Source organism: Pistacia vera, unplaced genomic scaffold (genome assembly GCF_008641045.1).
Source record: "Pistacia vera cultivar Batoury unplaced genomic scaffold, PisVer_v2 Contig216, whole genome shotgun sequence".
NCBI lineage: Eukaryota > Viridiplantae > Streptophyta > Magnoliopsida > Sapindales > Anacardiaceae > Pistacia > Pistacia vera.
Genome location: NW_022196020.1, coordinates 471,994 through 493,348, shown reverse-complemented (window position 1 = coordinate 493,348; position 21,355 = coordinate 471,994). Strand labels below are relative to the sequence as shown.

At 36.5% G+C, this 21,355-nt stretch overlaps 4 protein-coding genes across 6 annotated transcripts; 2 read left to right on the top strand and 2 right to left on the bottom strand.

The window, feature by feature from the left end:
- The first annotated feature begins 298 nt into the window (after positions 1–298).
- On the top strand, positions 299–3,831 carry LOC116129998. Of its 2 annotated transcripts, none has more exons than XM_031415748.1 (6): positions 299–941; positions 1,477–1,644; positions 1,738–1,863; positions 2,076–2,273; positions 2,766–2,930; positions 3,139–3,831. In XM_031415748.1, the coding sequence occupies exons 1-6, from the start codon at positions 669–671 to the stop codon at positions 3,577–3,579; spliced, it is 1,371 nt and encodes a 456-aa protein (XP_031271608.1). In that variant the 5' UTR covers positions 299–668; the 3' UTR covers positions 3,580–3,831. The 2 variants fall into 2 exon arrangements, with proteins under 2 accessions (XP_031271608.1, XP_031271607.1); XM_031415747.1 differs by having other exon boundaries at positions 300–941; positions 1,477–1,647.
- Positions 3,832–4,626: 795 nt separating this feature from the next.
- On the bottom strand, positions 4,627–9,541 carry LOC116129988 (RING finger and transmembrane domain-containing protein 2). 2 transcript variants are annotated; one of them, XM_031415730.1, is made up of 9 exons: positions 9,145–9,541; positions 8,348–9,025; positions 7,174–7,250; positions 6,897–7,065; positions 6,588–6,676; positions 6,203–6,367; positions 6,012–6,089; positions 5,273–5,376; positions 4,627–5,086 (listed from the first exon to the last, which is right to left on the bottom strand). In XM_031415730.1, the coding sequence occupies exons 2-9, from the start codon at positions 8,985–8,987 to the stop codon at positions 4,981–4,983; spliced, it is 1,428 nt and encodes a 475-aa protein (XP_031271590.1). In that variant the 5' UTR covers positions 8,988–9,025; positions 9,145–9,541; the 3' UTR covers positions 4,627–4,980. The 2 variants fall into 2 exon arrangements, with proteins under 2 accessions (XP_031271590.1, XP_031271591.1); XM_031415731.1 differs by having other exon boundaries at positions 8,348–8,979.
- A 3,547-nt stretch (positions 9,542–13,088) lies between these two features.
- On the top strand, positions 13,089–15,396 carry LOC116129960. The gene has a single exon (XM_031415706.1). It carries the CDS (start codon positions 14,117–14,119, stop codon positions 15,068–15,070), a length of 954 nt encoding a protein of 317 aa, XP_031271566.1. The 5' UTR covers positions 13,089–14,116; the 3' UTR covers positions 15,071–15,396.
- Positions 15,397–17,228: 1,832 nt separating this feature from the next.
- On the bottom strand, positions 17,229–20,293 carry LOC116129996 (NADH dehydrogenase [ubiquinone] 1 alpha subcomplex subunit 1). The gene is made up of 3 exons (XM_031415744.1): positions 20,115–20,293; positions 19,938–20,024; positions 17,229–17,468 (listed from the first exon to the last, which is right to left on the bottom strand). Exons 1-2 carry the CDS (start codon positions 20,220–20,222, stop codon positions 19,938–19,940), a joined length of 195 nt encoding a protein of 64 aa, XP_031271604.1. The 5' UTR covers positions 20,223–20,293; the 3' UTR covers positions 17,229–17,468.
- Between the last annotated feature and the right edge of the window lie 1,062 nt (positions 20,294–21,355).

Sequence of the window (21,355 nt, the reverse complement as noted above, 5' to 3'; positions counted from 1 at the left end):
ACAACAGCTAATCACACGGAAGAAACAAACTGTAGTTGATGGGCAGAATCAGCATCTGTGAGTTGTCATCTAGCCCCTCAAAAACAAAACCAATCATCATCAAATACGCTTTGAGTACATATAATGTAACTCTTGTCTTCAGTACAGTTATGGTATATCTTTTTACGAGTTCATTAGTAAAGTTTACTTATATAAATAATTCTATTAAATACTAACTTTATACTATTAGTAACGTGTAATCTTGCGGGATTGTGATGGAATCCTCTATATATATATGGAAAAAGGATGAAAAAGGTGACGTGGTAAAAGGGGAAATGAAATGATGATGTGGAAAATGTGAAAACCGTATGCAGGATATAAGTAGAGTGAAAGGTTAGATTGTGGTAGAAATCGAAGGGTGAAGATGGGTTGAATTGAAACAAAACAAGGGTAGTTAGTTTTATAATGTTTCCTTAAAAAAAGGGAGAGTTGGGAGTTCGTTGGACGTAGAATTCGCTGTTGGAGATCTTCCTTTTCTAGTTTCGTCATCTGGGTTGTTGTGTTGCTGGTTGTGGTGGTGGTGGTGGTGGTGGTGGCTTAGGTGGCGGTGGTGGTGTCAGCATCTCAACTTTATTATATTAAGTTTTGTTCTGCAAGAAAAGAAAAGAGAAAGAAACGGAATTTCAGAAATGGCGTACAGGAGAAGACAGGGAATAACAAAAACATCAACATTCAAAGAAGAGATTTATCATCCACCAGATAACAACAGCAAAAACATCAATAATAGTAATGAAAATAATAAGGCTTCAGTTCCAACCTTTAAAACTTCTCATTCGTTTTCACCATCAACACAATCCTTAGCGGCTCAGGCGATCCGTGCATCAGCCGCTCATCGTGATTCATCTCTTTCTTCTGCATATGCTGCAGACCCTCCTTTGCCATCTGAGACTCAACGATCCAAGGTTCCCTTCTTTTCATTTTTTCTCTATTTACCTATGGATCGGTTTCTGCTTTTTATTTTAACGTATTGTATTATTGTGTAATGTCAAATTCAGTTGCATACTTTCGAATTTTCATTTTTGTTTCTGATATGCATGTTAAGATATCACCCATGGTGCTTTTGGTTATCAAATCAAACAATTTTCAATCTATTGATTTTCATTAACAAGTGCTAAATGATCATCCATGGCTTATGTTGATTATATTGTTTGGTTGATGGAAAATTCTTGCTATAAGTTTTTCATTTGCACAACTAAGTGATGATGAAGTCTTTTCATAATCCGGATTCTGAGATATTTGCTTTTAGTAGTTGCTCTGTTGAGAGAGAATTTATAGTGATGGAAATTTATAAATAATTGGGTATAATTCTTCTGATGTGCTATGAATGTCACAACTTCATCAAGATTTTTTCTTCTTGAATCTTTTTCTTTTCAAATGAGTTTGCATTCTTATTGTGAATTTGTATTGGTTGTCTCTTTTGTTAATGCTGTGTGGTAGAGTTTTACTGCCTACGAGGGTGTATCAGCAAGAAATGACTCCAAAGGGTTTTGGGGTGTTCTAGCTCGGAAAGCCAAAGCAATTCTTGAGGATGAAGAGTTATCGCCACAAGCTGAACCACCTGCAAGGTCTAGGTGGCAGATGTCCGAAACCTCAGCAGGTGGCCAGGTGGTAATGAACTTAAAATTTTGCATTTTTATTATTCTTTTCCTTTCTTTCTTGTTTAGGTTCTTTCTCAATTACTTTTTCCTTTAACTGCAGTCTGAGCAACCATTCCAATCATCAGAGGGCACTAAAAATTTGGACAATCCTAGACTGCGGAGGGGCTTGGATAGAATTACATCTTCCCTTAATCAAATTGGTGACACCTTTGAAAAGGCTTTTGAGGTAAAATGCCTTAGATTACATTTTCCAAAAGGATTGTGCTCTTGGTCCTGAGTTCTTGCTTGCATTGTGATTACTTCTTCCAGAATTCTTAAGTTTTATCTTTTCTTTATGCCTGACCAAATGGGGTGTGAACAAAGATTTGTGATTTTCTGAGTAGTCAGCTTCCCTTAAGTCTTCAATTAAATTGTTCTCACTTTTTGTGATCTCCCCAGGAAGGTCGGACAATTGTGGAAAATAAAACTGCAGATATTATCCAAGAAACCCGTAAGCTTCATACTAGGCGAAAAGGAAGCACTCCTGAGGATCAAAATCAAATTTCTGGTGCAAATAGCACGTGGCAACCTGTAATGCCAACAACACAATCACAGAATCAAACTTACCATGAAACACAACTCAAGGCATCTCGCGACGTAAGGTGGCAATTATGTAATTGTGTGTTAATGGTTCATCTTGTATGAGTATTGATTGTTTTAATTTGGAAAATGCCAAATAATGTTAAATTTTTGAAGTCACTTTAAGCCGCCCATCAGGAGAGGAATGCCCTGGTTTTCCTTTCACTCAGCTATTCACCAACTATGAAGTCTTTAATGCATGCATCTGGTCGTTTGGCAATACTGAAGTTTACAGTTTAGGATATGATAAGAGGAAAGAAGGGACAATTCTGGTTTGTGTTATTGTTCTGGTGACTCCAGTTTGTTAAGATAATGTATGGTTTGAGCTCATTCATAAGTCAAGCTTTAGGTCATTGATAGTATCTATTTCACAAAATTAGATTTGGATGTTCAAATATGGGTATTAGTCTTATTCTCATTGCTTTTGAATCATTAGCGGAAGAAACAGATTTTTTTTTATCCAAGTTTAATATGAATGAAATGCACGCTGGACTTTGTTTTGGTTTACAGGTTGCAATGGCGACAGCTGCCAAAGCAAAACTTCTTCTTCGGGAGCTAAAAACTGTTAAAGCAGATCTGGCTTTTGCAAAGCAAAGATGTACTCAACTGGAAGACGAGAATAAACTCTTTCGTGAGAGTCGTGAGAAGGGGCAAAACCCTGCAGATGATGATTTGGTAAACATACTTTTTCCTTTTATGCAGCAAATATGTTATTCTGTTTATCTGATTCTTGTCATAAGTGTAATGTTTGTAAGTAGTTAGCTGTGGGCACATTTCTATATTCCTTACACATTCTGTAAGAGACTGGGACATATAGTCAGCGGTTGTCAATTTACTGGAGGGCAATTTATAATTGTTTTGAATATGCATATTTTTACTGCAGATTCGCCTTCAACTAGAGACCCTTTTGGCTGAGAAGGCTCGTTTGGCCAATGAGAACTCGATATATGCACGTGAGAACCGGTTTCTTCGTGAGATTGTTGAATACCACCAACTCACTATGCAGGATGTTGTGTATTTGGATGAGGGCACTGAAGAAGTGACAGAAGTTTACCCCATCTCTATTGCCCCATTGTCCAAGATGTTCTCTGATTCCCCACCCTCGCCTACATCCCCATCATCACCATCAAAGGCTCCCCCTTCTACAAGCCTGCCGAACCCTTCAAGTACCAAGGTACCTGAAGAAGTAACGAAGGAAATCTTTCTGGTCCAATCAGAAGGAATAGATGAAACTTTGCAAAATGATGTCCCAACAAACCTACCAAGTACCACCAAGGTACCTGAAGAAGATGATGCAAAAAAACCCTCCGAATCTTCCGTTTGATTCTAGTTTTACTATCAACTTTTATTGAAATAGAAGTTTGTAACATTTGTTCCATTTTTTTTTTGTTTCTTTTTTACCTTCGTTTTCTTCATGTTTTTATCTGTGAGGAAGGGGAGAAGCAAGGGAGGTGATCCCTCTTTTTTATTTCTTATTTTTTTGCATGCAGTTCTTATTTTGCGCATGTAAGTTGCGTATGCAATTTTTTGGGTTTGTTATTAAATAAAAAGTTGGAATTGCTCATTCTTTTGTTTAGTTTAGTGTTTGGTTTTCAACTGCAAATGAAAGTCCTGATTTGTTGATGCTAAAATCGACCATTTGATTGAACCCTTGGAGCTGCTGGGCAAAATCCCATTTTTTGTTACTCCTTTTGGCTTTTTTATACCACATAACTACAAAGCAATGAACCAATGTTTTAATAACCAACCTGGGTGAAAACCCGACAAAGTGGCGGGTCCCGATTGATTGTTAATCGGTTTAAACAGGTCCAAAGGTTTGAAATTACAAAAATACCCCTAAAATAACATAGAGTCCCTACATATTTGAAACCTTGCAAAACTCCAAACACCACACCTGCATCGCCACCCCCACGCCAAATAAGGTCGTTCTACCGACAACAACATCTCCATCAGCACGAAAACACTCCCCTTAACCTCCTAACCAAAACCTATCTCACCCCTCACTCTTCACTTCGCTAATTACCAATAACAGGCCGCTATTTTGCTCGATTGATTTTTGCCTTTTTCGGATTAACTCATCAAAAATCATTCCCTTCACCACCTTTGGATTCATCAACACTCCCTCTCCAAAAGCCCTAACATAATTGTTGTCATATACTCACCAATCACCGACTTGCCGTCCATAATTCTAAGGTTTAGAGTGAATAGTTAAAAGTGATAACTTGCCCAGTGAAGGCCCCGAGTCCCGGTTCAACCGACCGGGCCATGCCAGGTATCAAAACACTGGAATAAACAACTCTATCACTATATGGCTTTCGATGTTGAACACTTCATAAAATCAAAGTTCATTAATCGCACCGATGAGAAAATGTTAAAAAAAGTGGGGGTGGGGGGAAGTTTTCATTTATAGCAACTGAACATTTGACATTTTATATTGTTAGTCTTGAAGAAAAAAAAAAAATCCTGTAATTTAATGGCTCGATTAGATACATTCAACATATTTCCCATCTTCAACATTCTTCCACAACATATACTAAGAGAAAACCAGTTCGATTATATGCATCACTAAACGCTTTCACTTTCTTCAGCACCCATGAACAAGGCAGAGTGGAGTACAGCAAATTTACTGGTGTAGGTGATAAATCAGGAGAAGGAGAAGGCTTCTTTGAATGAATATTTCTTAGCTTCATAGCAGAAAAACTTCCTCATTTTTACATTAATCACATTAGAATATCTGGAAAAACAAACTAGTTGATCCATCACCAAATGATCTGAGATCTGCAGGCTTCACCAAAGCCCTGCACAACGGGCAAGTCCTTTCCCTTTCAAACCTGTAAACACAGGTGTTAGTCATCCAGAATAGAAATAAACTGATTACTGTTGTCAATACATTTGCCTTAAAAGTAATTTTTACATCACGTGAAAGATGAAAAACAAAAATTCATTAAACTAAACTTTATGAATGCAGATTAGGAAGAACATTAAACAGAATGACAATAGGAAACCAACAAACTAACCATTCTGAGACACAATCTTCACAAAATATGTGTTTACAACGAAGTAGAATTGGAGCATGCATCTTTTCCTGGCATATAGCGCACAGATCCCCAGCTGCATTTACCTGCATCAGACAACATGTAGCTTCATTCACATGGACAACTTCCGCTTTAAGTAAAGAATAACAACCACAAAGAGTCTAACATACAACTCTGGACACTTCATGATCTCAAACCAACAAATTATCAGATATGGTGGCACACGATGGTGTATATTACAGGCATTGCAAAACAACGTTATTACAATATATTGGCGAGCGTCTCAAGTAAAAATGCATCCAAGATGGTAGGAATATTTAAGATAAAAAGGCACTAAAATAAACAAAGCATTATTTGGAACAAATGATTCACTCATGCTTTTACTGCAGCATGTTTATAACTTAAAGAAGCCAAACATGCAAATTGCCAATATTGTCAAAAAGAAATCTGCTGAATGCGCTAACAAGCTTCTTCTGCTTAAGAGATATTCTTTACAGCTTTCATTTTTTCTGCACTTCCCTTTTCTTCTTTATATATTCCATTTTTTGTACAATAGATTTTATTCATAGAGTTCAAACATATCAATAATTACATGAATTTGGTAATATGAATGAAATGAAATATTGATTAGCATGTAGGCATGTTGCCCCTGCAATATTATATAGACAAAATATTTAGTTCATCATATAGCTTGAGTTGAGGGAAAGAAAATTCAAACTACCTGCTCTGATGTTGCATAAGCCCCATAATGAACCTCTTTACGTGACAATGCCTTCAGTGCAGCAAAGAAGGATTGCACCTGAAATCACCATACCCATGGAAGGGGAAAACAAGAAGAAGAGGAATGAGAAAAGCAGAAATTAAGCCACTCTCTACTTAAGATGAACTCAATCGTCCTGTGGAAAATCTTACCTTCTCAACTACAGACGTGAGCTTGAAAGTTAAGTACAGCCCTGTCATTAATGATGAGAAGAGGCTACCATATTCTTTGTTCAAGAAGAAACGATACCACACTGGTGTCGGCAACAAGGCACGATAGAGCAGCATCAGATATTCAACCAATGTTAACAACTGACCCTGGAAACAAGAATTTCTACAGTCATAATGTGCTAAATTCAAAGGGTAATTGAAAATCAGAGAGAAACCAAATAATCTATTTCTAACAAACAATGAGCAAAAGGAAATGACAAGGAATATATCATGTTCAAAATTACAATAAGGAAAACACAAATTTGAGAAGATTAAACCGAACAGCTGGCATATAAACTTTCAGAGCATTATATCATATATCACCCACCTGCTTTCGATAGTTTCGGCCTCTACTGTTCTTGTAATACATTAACAGAAAGCACTTCAACACCATTGCTGCCTGCCGGACCAAAGTATCTGAAAAAAACTCGTGTTAAATGACTACCAAAAATAACATTTATTCCAACACATCCAGGAATTATCTAATCAATGAATAAATGCATAACATTAGGGAGGCCTAAACTTAAATATCATAAGATAAGACCTTCACTCCAATACACTTGAGGGAAATTAGAAAAAAACCAAAAGGAAAAAGAAAAAGAACTAGAAACTTATTAACTTGATGAAAAGAACATACCATTCACCATGATGATGAAAATAGCATGCCAGAAAGGTGGAATGGACTTGGGAGGAAGCATGACCAATGGGTACAAAAGATCATCATTCCTATACCACCAGTAAACACCAAGCACATGAAGTATGAACGCAATCGAGATGCCAATCAGAACAGAGACCTTTCTCTCTCCCTGCATACACCAACCATTGCAATGCTTTATTTTAGTACAGTAAAGAATGGTGAGAACTGTTCTCACTTCCATTTTCCAATCAAGCAATAAGAATAGAATTTACAGCACCTTCAAAGCTGTTTGTTTCCGTAGAATGTCATTTGACTTGAACATCACAGCAGCAATCCAAATAGTAACAAAGAAACCTGCAAGTCTCCAAAAATAGGCAAATATCACCAACCAGAAGAAAGCAACTGTTGTAAGTGCAACTCAAAACATGATAAGAATAAAAAAAATTAGTAGATGAAACTCCAACAAATCTCATTTCAGGAAAGAATCATCCATGCTTTACAGAATATTTTATACAAAAACTTAGATGGAATATATCAGCCTCATGCAGAAGAGGAATACCATACTGACCAACATAGATGGGAGTAAAACTGTAGATTTAGTAAAGTTCAGAAAATTAGGAAATGAGCGCTACATCGCTGAAGTTTTCTCTTTTCTAGGGTAAGAGTGCATGATTGCTAGAGTAAGAGCATATCTTTTTGTGAATGTACACAAATGTATTAGGCTTTGAGGTCGGAGGAGGAGAAAGAGTAAAGAGCGTATGTGTGCATGCATCCGTATGCATTAGGCTTTGATAAGAAGTGGAGATGAAAGAAAATAGTTTCAGATTGCAATGATGTATTCAGAATTTACACTGACAGAACCAGAGAAATGTCGATGTTGCCATTAATTAAAACAGAATGAATACTCAGTTAAAATAAATTTATCAATACTGAGATAAAGAACCACTATCTATGAGACTGATGTACCATTAGCTACACTATCCATGTAACTCTTTTGAGTTAATTGAATTTTCATTTCACAAAACAATATTTACCATCAACAACCTAGATTACTTATTATCATGTGAAAACCATCAGTTTGCTTATAATTCCAATAGCATTTCATCTCATCTCTGAAAACGGCTGCTGACAGATCAGCAATATCATCTATGTGCCACCAAGTATCCTCCAAACCATTCTATAAGAATGGACAACCCAACACCTCAAGATAAAATACAATTCCTCCACCTATTCCACATGATTTCACATTTATAAGAAAGAATGTAAGCAACATTGAACTAAATCACCTAAAACTTACAAGGAAAACCCAAGAAAGACCTACCATCATCATCATCAAACTAAAGGAAATACGGTAAAGCAGGGAAAGCGAAAATCTTCTCCTACTTAATTGCCTACAGTGTCCATCACAAAGCAAGATTAGTAAGTAGTCGTGAAGAAGAGCTAAGAAGTACCTTGCAAATGCTGGCGAATGAAGACGACCAAGAGAAGCAGAGAGAATGGAAGGACTTGTTCAATCCACCTAGCAGCTTGCTGAATATCATATCTCTGATAAGATGAGTCCCTGCCATTAACCCCGGCCCCATCCCCAGTTTCTGCATCACCATTTCCATTAGCAGACTGTGAAGCGCCTTCTCCAGCCGCCACCCCACGATCACTTCTACCTTCTCCCTGATTATCAGCTGCCAAAGACACAGATGGTATTTCACTCTGACCACTCACTTCCCTCGCCTGCCCAACCACCAATCCTGCAGACCCTTCCCTCTCATGTTCATGCTCCCCAGCGCCAATTATCCTAATCGAAACCTCTCCATTATTAATACTGTTTACAGTAGGATCATCAAGTCGATTATGATTATTAATGTGAGAAGATGAAACACCCGCATTAATCAACGACTCTGATTCCTGATAACTTGGCCTCGTTCTCAAAAGACCAGAGTACTCTAACAACGTGGATATCGGCGCCTGAATTATATTCGAAGCCGAAAACATTCCATATCTTCGTGAATTACTACTCGTCCCAGAAGTACCTCTATACGCGTCAGGATTGGTACCAGACGCTTCCATTTCTCTAGATGCCCTAACCCTAGCCATTCATTTATTATTCACACCATACATACCACAATCAATCACTAAAATACCAAAAAAGATATTCAAAAAGTTAACAAATAATTTGCTTGTAAAAGAAGGAAAACATTAATAAATAAAACAAAATAAAAAATGCATTCAAATAGAAAGGGATAATACATACCTTCGAAAGCGAAACTCCGTGGAGAAAACTTCGAAGAATTGTTTAAAGAAGGAGAAATATCATTCAATGGAAAAACCAAACCCTAACCCTAAATCGAGTCAAAAAAAAAAAAAAGACACAATAAAAATGAGACAACGAAAAGTCAACCAAAGAAACGCCGTGATTTGAAGGAAACGAGTTGCATCGGGGGAAGCTGAATCGGAGCTTCGCTTCGCCGATTGCAGTATCGGAAAATTTCAATGTTATCTTCGGATCGTCAACCAAAGGAGGGAATGGTGGAACAGTTGAGGAAGGGCTTTGCTTTTTTTTATTTTATTTTTCTTTTTTGTTCCTCTCTTGTTTCCTTTTCTCGCTCTCTCTTAGCGAGCGCCAGAAGACAAAGAGAGGAGAGACTGAGTAATTGAGAGCAAAACAAAATAATAATACTTTATTTATTTATTAATATTAATGTCTTTGTGTACTTCACCCGGCCCAGTTTGTTTCAAGTTGGGCCACGTCCAGGCCCATTAACAAGATCCGTTTAATCTCATGGATGGGGGTAGATACTATTGAAGTTTCATAATTATGTATGAAATAAAAGCCTTTGAGATTCAATTTTAAACTCATCATCAACTGCACATTCTAATCTAGATGTATCAAAAGAGCATGTTGCATGTACAAATTAAAGGAAAATAATACAGTTACCGAAGGATACGCACCGAATGACGTGACATAATCTTGACCGTTGATTAATATTAATTCATAGTTAATCGACGGTCAATATTGCATCACGTCATTCGGTGCACGAATTCGGTACACATCTTTCGGTAACTGTAGCATTACTCCAAATTAAATATACAAACTGATATACTTTTTCTGATAATTAGGGTCCTATAGGCTAGATAAGTCATAAATGTGGTAGATGGTCACTCTGTAGGATCCGAACACAAGACTTCTAGATAACCCACTAAGATGGGTCAAATCTTGTCATCTAGCCACACGGCTAATGGTTTAGAAGAGTTATTTTCTATTTGGAAAACAGCGAGGTAGTTTATCCACGCTTATTTTGTTATTATGATCTTAATTTACTTTATTGGTTCTTATCCCAGATAGAATTTGACCTAATGTTTTAGTGTATTGATGGACTCTCTAATAGATAAAGACAAATGGAATGTTGAATCATGTTTATCAATGAAAGTAGGTTGAGAACTAGCTTTGTTGTCGGTAGGGGTGTTAACGAGCCGAGCCAAGCTGAGTTTTAGGCTTAACGAGCTCGGCTCATGAGAGAAGAAGATTAATCGAGCTGAGCCTAGTTATAAAATTTGCAGCTCGACTCGGCTCGAGAAAGAGTTTAGGATATATCGAGTCGAGTTCGAGCCGGCTCGCGAGCCGACTCTAAAAAATTCAATTTTTTTAGAAAAAAAATCAAATTTTTTTTTAGCCAAGCTCGGCTCGAACTCGGCTTGTTCTGGCTCACGAACAGAGCCCAGTCGGCTCGTTATATAACGAGCTAGACTCGAGCTGAGTCGAGCCGGCTAGCGAGCGGCTCGACCCGTTAGCCACCCCTAGTTGTCGGTTGACAAGACTTTAGCCATTTGGGTTGTGTTTAAGTCCTACAAAGTGACCGTCTACTACATTTGTAACTTATCTAACTTATTAGACTTATAGTTATAGGGTATTTAATGGACCCCAAAAATTGGTTGAGTGCTAGCCTGGACATCATGAGATGTTTATTTTACGCATGATACATATTTTGATTCATCTGATTACGAACGTAAGTGGGGATTGTGAGAAAATTGTGTTATGAACATAAGAATATTAGGGTTTGCACCTTTTGTATGAGCATAAAGAAGATTAGGGTTTGAAGAGATGGTGGAAATAAGTGTGAGTTTGGTGAAAGGCTTTTATGTAGTAGCCATCCATCATCACCATGAGATATATGCAAATAGAAATAATAATAAAAGGCAAATGGAATTTGGTTTGGTGGAGCCAAACGACAACCATTGGTGGCAAAACGACGACGGCCCATCACGAGTCACTATATTATTTTCTTGGTGACAAACAAAACAATTAGTGGGTCCTTCTATTTTGTATTGTATTAGCAAATTATAATTAATTAATTAATAATTTTTGTTATAATTTGTGCATCCCACATTTGACTAATTACATATGTTTCACATTATATGCAAATCATATTACCTTTATTAAAAGCTCTTTTTAAGTAAAATTTTGAATTTTGAATTTCTAATTGGATAGATATTGTTCCATTTTCATTATTATCCATTAAAGGATACAAATCAATCAAATTAATTTGAATTTTAAGTAACTTATCATTTCATTTTTATCGTAATCCATGAAGTTAAACTTAAAAGAAAAGATAAAAACGAGACTTTAGAGTAATACAGGGTAAATTATAATGTCACCCCTAAGATTTGGCATAGCATTTCTCTCGAGAGAGAAGAGGAGACTAACGCAACAACCTATCATCCACCGCTTAAATCCTGAATGTTCAAATAGGCCTATCACTTAAATCACGGATGCTCGTATGATTATCATTAAGCTACCTGCGGGTGAGTCAATTTGAATGGACGTTTTAACCTTTTTAACATTTGACCATTTGGTCAAACCTTCCAGCAATTTGTCTTGAAACACCTGTTTGGTCACGGTGACAAGAATGGGCATGTGCAAGTGTGGACCAATTTGTTTGATAGCAGAAATGAGCTGGCAAATTAATTGAATAATAGAATGGTATTTTTTATTTTTTATTTTTTTTAAGGAATGAATGTTGGAAAAATAGCTTGGAGATTATCAAGAAGCCCCCCATGTTTTTGTTTAGTAAATTTTAACCCAAAACTGCGTTTTCTCAGTGTTTTCAAGTACATGTTTATTGAAAACAAGTTCTGGATTTTAAGAGGAAGAGACAGGCAAAGGCTGGTGTCATGTGTGTGTCATGTGTACACATTAAAAAAAAAAAAAAAGGGATAAATGACATTATCACCCCTATCTAAACGCACAAAAATTTTTCTCCCTCTTACTTAGTTGACTTATGACTTTAATATCTAAGTTTGAAAATTGGAGTTGACATTAATACTCACACAAAGGCAACTTTCTATTGAATTTTGGGTTTCGAGTTGAGGTACAACGACAATTTCAAGCATCTTTTAGTCACGATGTAACTCGTAAAATCAATTACGATATTGATATATAAGATAATAAGAATAAACTATTTAACTGTAAGAAATCATCAGTCGTATTAATTAAAATACAACGTAAAAATCTCAACTTTGTATGTATAACATTTAACCTTTATTGAAATCTCACGGTTCATCTAACCAACAAGAGTACGTTACATCTATATGTGAGGAGAACACACTCGTTGTTAATCGTATCAGAACAAAAAACGATATAGTTAGTTTCTCAAAACTAAGGAGTGAGCAAGTTTCTATTATAATTTTGGGTTTAGAGTTTAGGTATGACAGAAACACAATTTCTAACATCTCTCAATCATAATGTAACCGTAAAAGCAGTTACAATAGCGTAAAGATCTCAGTTTTGTATGTGTATCATTTAACCTTTATTGAAATCGAGAATTCATCTAACAAGTAAGAGTACGTTACATCTATGTATGAGAGGAACACACTCGTTTTGCTTGACATAGATAGTTTCTCAAAACTAAAGAGTGAGATAGTATTGACGAATAGAATAGGGGTAAAAATGTAATTTAACAAGAAAGGGGCAAAAAGGGAAGAAGGAGACAGTGTGGAGTTGTAGAGTAGATGACAGTGAAGTGTGAAGACTGAAGAAGAAGAAGTATTAGAATAGGAATTATGGCATTAAATTATATATAAATACTTCCCCTAAAGCCCTTTTCCAAATTTTCTCTTTCACTTTCTTTTTCTTTCTTTTCTGCCCCCCATCTCCTCTTAAGCTAGCTAAGCTTATCTTTTTTCTTTTCTTTTTCTCTTCCCCTTCTCCATTTATCTGTTTCTTGTGTTCTTTCTTCTTTTCTCTCACAATTTTTTGTTTTTTTTTTCCATATATATTATATATATATATATATATTTGTATTTGTGTATCAGACACTGTTCTGAGACATTATTAATTCAGTTTGGAGCTTTGGATCCAAAACCCATCAACCATTTTTCTTTAACGAGGGTGGGTCGCCTACGTTTGGAGCTGTGTTGGGGTATTTAATTGAAATGCAAAGATTGCTCCTTTGGTAGCCCAATTGGGAAGACTCGTTACTCGATTGCTTGCTTGCTTGCATTGCTTAGTTTGATCCTGCTGTGGGTGGAAGGAAGTAGACATGATATATCTCAAGATTCTAGGGTTTTAATGGTGGATTCATGTGAGTCATTGTGTGCCGTATCAGTCGAAGATTTTGTGGGTGTGCAGCGGAATCAGGTATTTTAGCCTTTGTGGTTGTTCGAATCCAATTTTAGGAATTGTGTTATGACGTTGGATTGGAAAAGTTTTAAACTTTTTCTCTAATTTGGTCTCGCTTTTATTTGTGCTTAATTTGGGTGTTAATGGAGAAATGCTGGAGAATCATGGGCTTTAATTTCTTGGAGTTGATGAGATTTTGTAAAGATTCTTTTGTATTAAGTCCATAATCTTGAGATAGTGAGTTCAGCTTCTTTTACAAGGATTCCAAAAGAGAAAGAAAGACAGCTTCAACGGTTGAAACCTTCAAAGCCGCTTTTATATAATCTTGAGAGAACATTTTTATTTATTATACAGTACCGTTGTCACGCTCGACGTGACACCAACTCTTAGCTTTCTCAAGCCAATGTGATATTGAAGCTTCTTTCAGAGCATTTACTGCATTTTTCTCCACGCATTACCCTTTTTTTTGTTTTGGATCTCAGGTGTTAAGTGGGTTGTGTTGGATATTGTTTGTTGTTCGCTTTCAGTCAGGTTTCTTCTATTTGGGGTTTTACAAGGTTAATTTTTTTTTATTTTTTTTTGGCAAGTTGGAGGGTTGAAAGCATCGATGGGGCTTCTTCGAAGTCTCGCGATGCTTGTTTTGATGATATGGTTCTTCTTCTTGTTGGATGTAATGGCTCAGTCTAGTACAGGCCGTTCTGCTCGTGCTCTTGATGCCCTTCTCCAAGACTATGCTTATAGGGCTTTTGTTCGTCCAAAAACTGGTGTTACCTATGATGGGTTTGTTCCCTCTAATTTGACTGGGATTCAGATTGCAGCAATGAGGCTCAGAAGTGGGAGCTTGAGAAATAGAGGTGTGCAGACGTACAAAGAATTTCATATCCCCATGGGGGTTATTGAGCAACCTTATGTGGAGAGGCTTGTTTTGGTGTACCAAAACTTGGGCAATTGGTCTAATACATATTATCCATTACCGGGTTATACTTATTTGGCTCCAGTACTGGGTCTTCTTGCTTATGATGCTGTTAACTTATCAGCTAAAAATTTACCGGAATTAGGTATTAGGGCATCTGCTGATCCCATATCAATCAGGTTCCAAGATATAATGTCAAAAGCACCAGAGGGATCTGTTCCGAAGTGTGTTTGGTTTGATTTACATGGTTTGACGAATTTCAGCAATGTGGTATCAGGCAATACATGTTTAACCGTCCAACAGGGGCATTTTTCTATAGTTGTAAAGTCTATTGCCCCCAGTCCATCACCAGTTTCTCCCATACCGCCACCTGGTGGAGGGGGAGCTCCAAAGGGTGAAGGAAAAAAGAGTAATTCAAAAGTCTGGATAATTGTTGGGTCTGTTCTAGGTGGATTAGCGCTGTTGGGGCTGTTGGCATTTCTGATAATATGGGTGCGGAAGTACAAGCATAGGAAGAAAATGCAACAGATGGAAAAGGCCGCAGATTTGGGTGAAGCCCTGCAGATGACACCAGTTGGGGAGACAAAAGCACCAGCGGCAACGGTGACTCGAACTCAACCAACCCTCGAAAATGAATATGTTCCCTAAGTCTCACCACTCAGTACATGCTTCCCCTGCCATTCCCACAAGCATTCTTATTCAAGTTCATTCATGTATTCAGAAAAAATTCTTCTAATCACACCGTTTTTTGGTGGTGTTTTTCCTTTGTCTCTCCTTGTTTGGTCTCAGTAGGCTCTTGGTTGTAGTGTGTGGGTAATATAGGATTTTTGTGTAAATCTTTTATCACTCACAGATCGTTCCATAGTTTTTATGATTCATTGTGTGTGCATGTCTAGCCAAAGTGATTCTATATGTTATGAATTTAGTTGTCCCATTGACAAACAATAAAACATTTTGTGCTCCTTTCTTTTTCCCATTACTTTTGTCAAATTTCTTCGCAGAGCCAAGACTTTCACCAGCATTATTACCCTGTGAAGTTAGCTTCCCGTAAAATGGTTGTTCCATTATCTAACTGTATCTCTGTGATCTCTCTTCCAAGCACATTATGGATGGAGGCTGTATATTCATTATATATGTTTGTTTTTTGGGTGTATTCTGCAATAAAAATTGACAGCTTTAAGATTGAAAGAGGACACCAAAACCACCTCTCAGAGTCTCAAACAAGCTCCAAATGAAAGCTATGGGCAAGAAAAAGATTAGTAGTCTGTGGCTGCATGACATTGACTTTGCTTTACATTAAAGTTTTGTAATGGCATGACAGGGCAGGATACTTTCTTCTACAAATGACTTGTGTTACTGGGCATCCACTTTTTGGGTTAATTTAAGTTCTGTGGCTGTCTTGGCCATTACATTAGAATTATTAAAGCAGCTTTATGAAGGCTCTAGTTATGATATATATTTAATGGATTAAACAAAAGGATTTCTGCGAAAGAGCCAAGAAGAGCATTAATAAAACCAAATCAATAATGGACCCAGCACAGTGCAGAAATAAGATATTAAACGATTTATGTCTATGGGGGAATCAATTTTATACACGGTTGTTGGACCCATGCCCAGAAAATCATTGACGACACCTATTTTATTATTTTTCCTTCTTTCTTTCTTTCTTTAACACTTCAAAAACAATTTCTTGGTTGGTAGTTGGTTTACTTTTTATTGGCAGCTATATATGACTGGTAACTATCCGTCATTGTCTCTCGCTTCTTAAAGATTATTGGATTAACTATCTATCATTACCTTTTTACTTCCGAAAAAATTTAGGATTAGACATGATTTCGAAACTTTAAAGATTATTAGATTCGATACGGTTTCAAAATTGAGTTTGCAAAACAAGATTACCCCGTCATTGTTTTTGCTTCTTAAAGATGATCATATTCAGGACTTCGAATTTGAGTTTGTAAACCATCCCTGGAGAGTTGGGTGAAGTAGGGTGATAGAGACTCTTTGGTGTATTATTCAAAATGTCTTGAGTTCAATTCTTCTCAGTTGCTAATAGAATAGTCATTAGAGGGTTTACTCAGTTGTTAGCTTCAAGAACCCGAAAGATTAGTCAAGGTATACGTAAGCTGATTTAGACACTACCGTAGACTATAAAGAATAACTCCAATTTTCAGATTCTCTATAACTGGAGGCCATGTTCCATACTCTAAATCCTCTGGAATGCAATGGTTTCAGAAGTATTTAGACTTTAGAATATGTAATATAAATAATTTATTATTAGTTTAAGTAGGCATGGGAATATCTAGGACTTGTGTGTTTAATTCGTGATTCTTTGAGGAGCCGACGGTTGTGACATCACCCTGTGAATAGTATATATATATTATAATGTTTGATGAAGCTGTTAAGACAAAAAACAAAACTGGCTGCTTCACATATTTAATGGAATATAGAGACTGTTTTGTTCTCATTGTTGGATCATCTGATATTTAAACCTGGAACTCCTCTAAACAAAATAATGGCAGGTGGGATTGGGATACCCATCAAATTATGGAAGCAATCAGGGTTAGCCAAAATTGGGCACGATTGAGATGTCACATGGAAATGGAGCCCTCCTCATCTATGTCCGGTTGCTCCAACAGATCTCTAACATCTCTTAATGGAAGTGGTCCTTCTACTCTTAGGTTGCATTTTGCCCTTTGAAAATTGTACCATAAAATTGAATAGGACCTCCTTCAGATATTATCATGGTCCAGTTGAAAACACACCGACAAAATCTTTGTTTCATCATTCTACATCGAAACGTTTGCATTAAGATGGTAAGCACGACCATTTTTTATATCAATAAAGCTCCAACAATCCAATTAAGAAGTAATTTCGATGGCAGACAAAGACATTTATCCTTAAAAACAGTTCACAATGTATGCAGATTCACATACAAAAGAAAAGTAAATAGATATGAAGACAACTGCTCGTCAATCTTCATAAGCTAAGCTGGAATATACGATGAGCACTTATTCATCCTTCCCAAATCCACTGGCGAAGCCTCCTGCATTACCACAACACAGTAAGCGAAGCTGCATTCACATGCATGGTCATTATATCATATACACAGAGACTCACAACCCTGAATACAAGAGGACAGAAAGATGAGACAAAGCAAGAGAAAGAAGTGACATATAAACTACTAAAAGTGGGGAGAACTTGGTGGGGGCATCAATCTCCTTAAAGGTACACATTAAAGAAAGTTGGGGTCTTTGCTGAAACCCATGATTAGACATGTGTATAATCACATTTCCCACCCCACCCACACACACACACACACACCAACAACCACAAAAAGTCAGAAGTCTTCACATTAATCAAGAACTAAAATTAAAGAAATCTCCACTCAACTGAAAAATGTAAATATTTGATATTCCTAGTCTATACACATCCCGCGGAATGCAATATTACGTGGGTTACAGATCAGCAAATCTTGGTCTTTAGCAAAAGAGAGAAACATAGTTTCCCTTTTCATTCATTTGGCTGATTAAGACAAATTATTACATCTGGCAGTAATAAAGGGATAGGAGCACTCATGAGGTAAATGCAGCAAATGCAAGCAATTAACCTAGTTTTGAGCAGGCTTCAGATAAGGATCTTCAAAGTATTATTTCAACATCAGATACAGTTCAACTATTTCAAATTTTCAGTACAGAACCTGGTATCAAGAAACAGCTAACTATGGAAGTAGAGAAGCAATATTCAGGTTCACTTAAGTGTCCCAAGCCGAACAGCTATTGAGATGAAATTACCTCATTTTAGTTATACAAATTTGGATTTATCTAAAAAGAAAATGAGAATCATTCATACTCCAGTAAAATCTTGAGGTCTCAGCTGAAAACAGTTGCATACTGGACATTAATTATGTATCTGGGACAAGAGGTTGGCTGGAGAGCAAGATAAAAGACTTCCAGAAAAGTTAAAGATGACTCTCAAGTCTCAACCATTTCCTGGAAGCAAAACACATTAACGGTGCTATTCCTTCAGACTATATTGGGTCAACTCCACAACCACCAAATTCTAATTAAACCAAAATTAACCTCTGGCAGTTATCAGAAGTCAAATATCTCAACATTTTTTGTCAAATATGCTTCTATAACTTGATCACTTTGTAGCAATGGTTTCTTCCCCAAAATATATACGTATCTAACTACCTAATATTTCACACCCGTCTCTGTAACTCTTTTTACATTATAAAACTAAATCACTGCATGGATGACAGTATCAAAATTATTTTGTGTTTATAACATGACAGAGGCTTACAAAAAGAGAGGCAATCACAAAGGTGGAGGGCAATGGCACTAAGACATTGTAGACTATGATTTGAAAACATGGCACCACTAGTAGTAGTAACTTATGTCTTATTCCCCACTTGCAGGAACAACAATCAACTAGTAAACTTCATATCAAGCACAACATGAAAATGAATAATGACTCAACATCAAAGTATCCAAGCTCTCTTCATCGAGGAAGGTCCTAGAATTTTGATTAAATTCAAAGAAATGAAGCTACATCTCTTGCACTTTTTCCATGGAAGAGTGATTGGACTTCCTTAAAACTTTTTTTCAGTTTGTTTCAGCTAGTTATCTATCAAATAGTAGGAGAAAGCTGTATACTGTTACCATACAAGAAATCAACCAGACAATCAATTTCGAGTTTGGAGCCTATAAAGTTCAAATATACTATGAAGAACATAAAATTCAGAAATTTGGAACCTTAAATAAAAGATGGTCATCATGAGGTAAATTGTGAGGAGCATCTAGGTTAATGTGTGTGCGTGCACGCATATAGGAGAATGCAATATTTATCAGTGTGTGGAAGAGGGAGCAAGAGAGAAAAAAAAAAAACTAAAGACATTCGAGGGAAACCATGGTGTAAAAAAGTTAAATAGTCCTCAATTGCTACCAACAAATGCAAAGCAGGTTATCACTGTCAAAAAAGCATCAGAAACTATAAATCTTTTCACTTGATTAAAACTACAACTCCGTATCTAAATTGTAATCATGCAGGATATACCTCTGTACCTTTTTTCATTGCACATCACCATCATCCACAAATCATATCTCCAGGAAACTTTCCATTGTCCATTCCTTCTCATAGTATAACTTCCTCAGAAAATTTGGCCACTTTTTTTCTTAATGGACCTCACATTCATCCATGAATTATTTTTCTACATACTCTTGAAAATCCGTAACATCCATTTTAGTACTCCTAAGATTTGACGCAGTACAGAACTACATAGCTTTGAAGTCTATAGGTTTCAAAACCCATCAACTAAAACTACCCAGAATGAAATCTTATAAAGAAGGCATTTTTATTTTCATAAAAATCGAATTTTAGCAGCCCAATACAAATCGGGCTTTCAAGATCCTACCCAGTAAACAATCTATAACAATTCGAATTGAATGCAATATAACGAATTGAACAAACAGAAGAGAAACAAATAGCAATTAAAAAAGATAGAAGTAAAGACCTAATTAGAAGAAGCGGCAGCATCAACGAGCTTCTTGTCCCTTCTCTCCATGGCGACGTCCCACATATCGTTACCGATATGCTTGGGCTATAAATCAAGAAGTAAAGAATTGAGAATCTAAATGAAGAATTGATTTTGATCTAATAAATATTAAAAGAAAATAGAAAATAGAAATACCCGTCCATGAGCAGCTCTGTGAATGTAATACTGAGCGTTCCCCATAACACAAAGCATTCCAGCAATTATTCCCAGTGGCAAAGCTGCTTCTAACCACACCAACGACATCTCCTTCTTCTTCTTTCAAACACAACTACTGTTTTTACGGTGCCTATCGCTCTCTGTGTTCCTCTTTCATTTATCGGGTGTAACTAAATACAGGCCCCTGTACTATCGAAAACTTCTTATACCCCCTGTGGTTTCAAAATTACACACTTACATCCCTACACCACTTAGTTCATGAGTAAAAGTAGTTATATTTGGGTTGCTAAATGACCGAATTACCCCTCAAAAGTTTTTGAAAAATATCTTCTTCTTTTTTAATATTAGAAAAAAAAAATCCAAGGATGGGCTTAAATTAGTTGAAGTTTTTAGCGGTATTGGATAAACCCCGAAAATTGGTTGAGTGCTAGCCGGACATCATGAGAGTTTATTTTACGCATGATACATATTTTGATTCATCTGATTACGAACGTAAGTGGGGATGTGAGAAAATTGTGTGAACATAAGAATATTAGGGTTTGCACCTTTGTATGAGCATAAAGAAGATTAGGGTTTGAAGAGATGGTGGAAATAAGTGTGAGTTTGGTGAAAGGCTTTTATGTAGTAGCCATCCATCATCACCATGGATATATGCAAATAGAAATAATAATAAAAGGCAAATGGAATTTGGTTTGGTGGAGCCAAACGACAACCATTGGTGGCAAAACGACGACGGCCCATCACGAGTCACTAATATTTCTTGGTGAGAAACAAACAATTAGTGGGTCCTTCTATTTTGTATTGTATTAGCAAATTATAATATAATTAAAATTCCACATTTTACTAATTTCATATGTTCACTTATATGCAAATATATACCTTTATAAAAGCTCTTTTTAAGTAAATTTTGAATTTCTAATTGGATAGATATTCCATTTTCATTATTATATCCATTAAAGGATACAAATCAATCAAATAATTGAATTTTAAGTACTTATCATTTCATAAGGTTTGGCATAGCATCTCGAGAGAGAGGAGGAGCTAACGTAGCAATCCATCGTCCACAACTTAAATCCTGGATGTTCAAATAGGCCTATCGCTTAAACACGGATGCTCGTATGATTATATTGGCTACCTGCGGGTGAGTCAATTTGAATGGACGTTTTAACCTTTTAACATTTGACCATTTGGTCAAACCTTCCAGCAATTGTCCAAAAGCA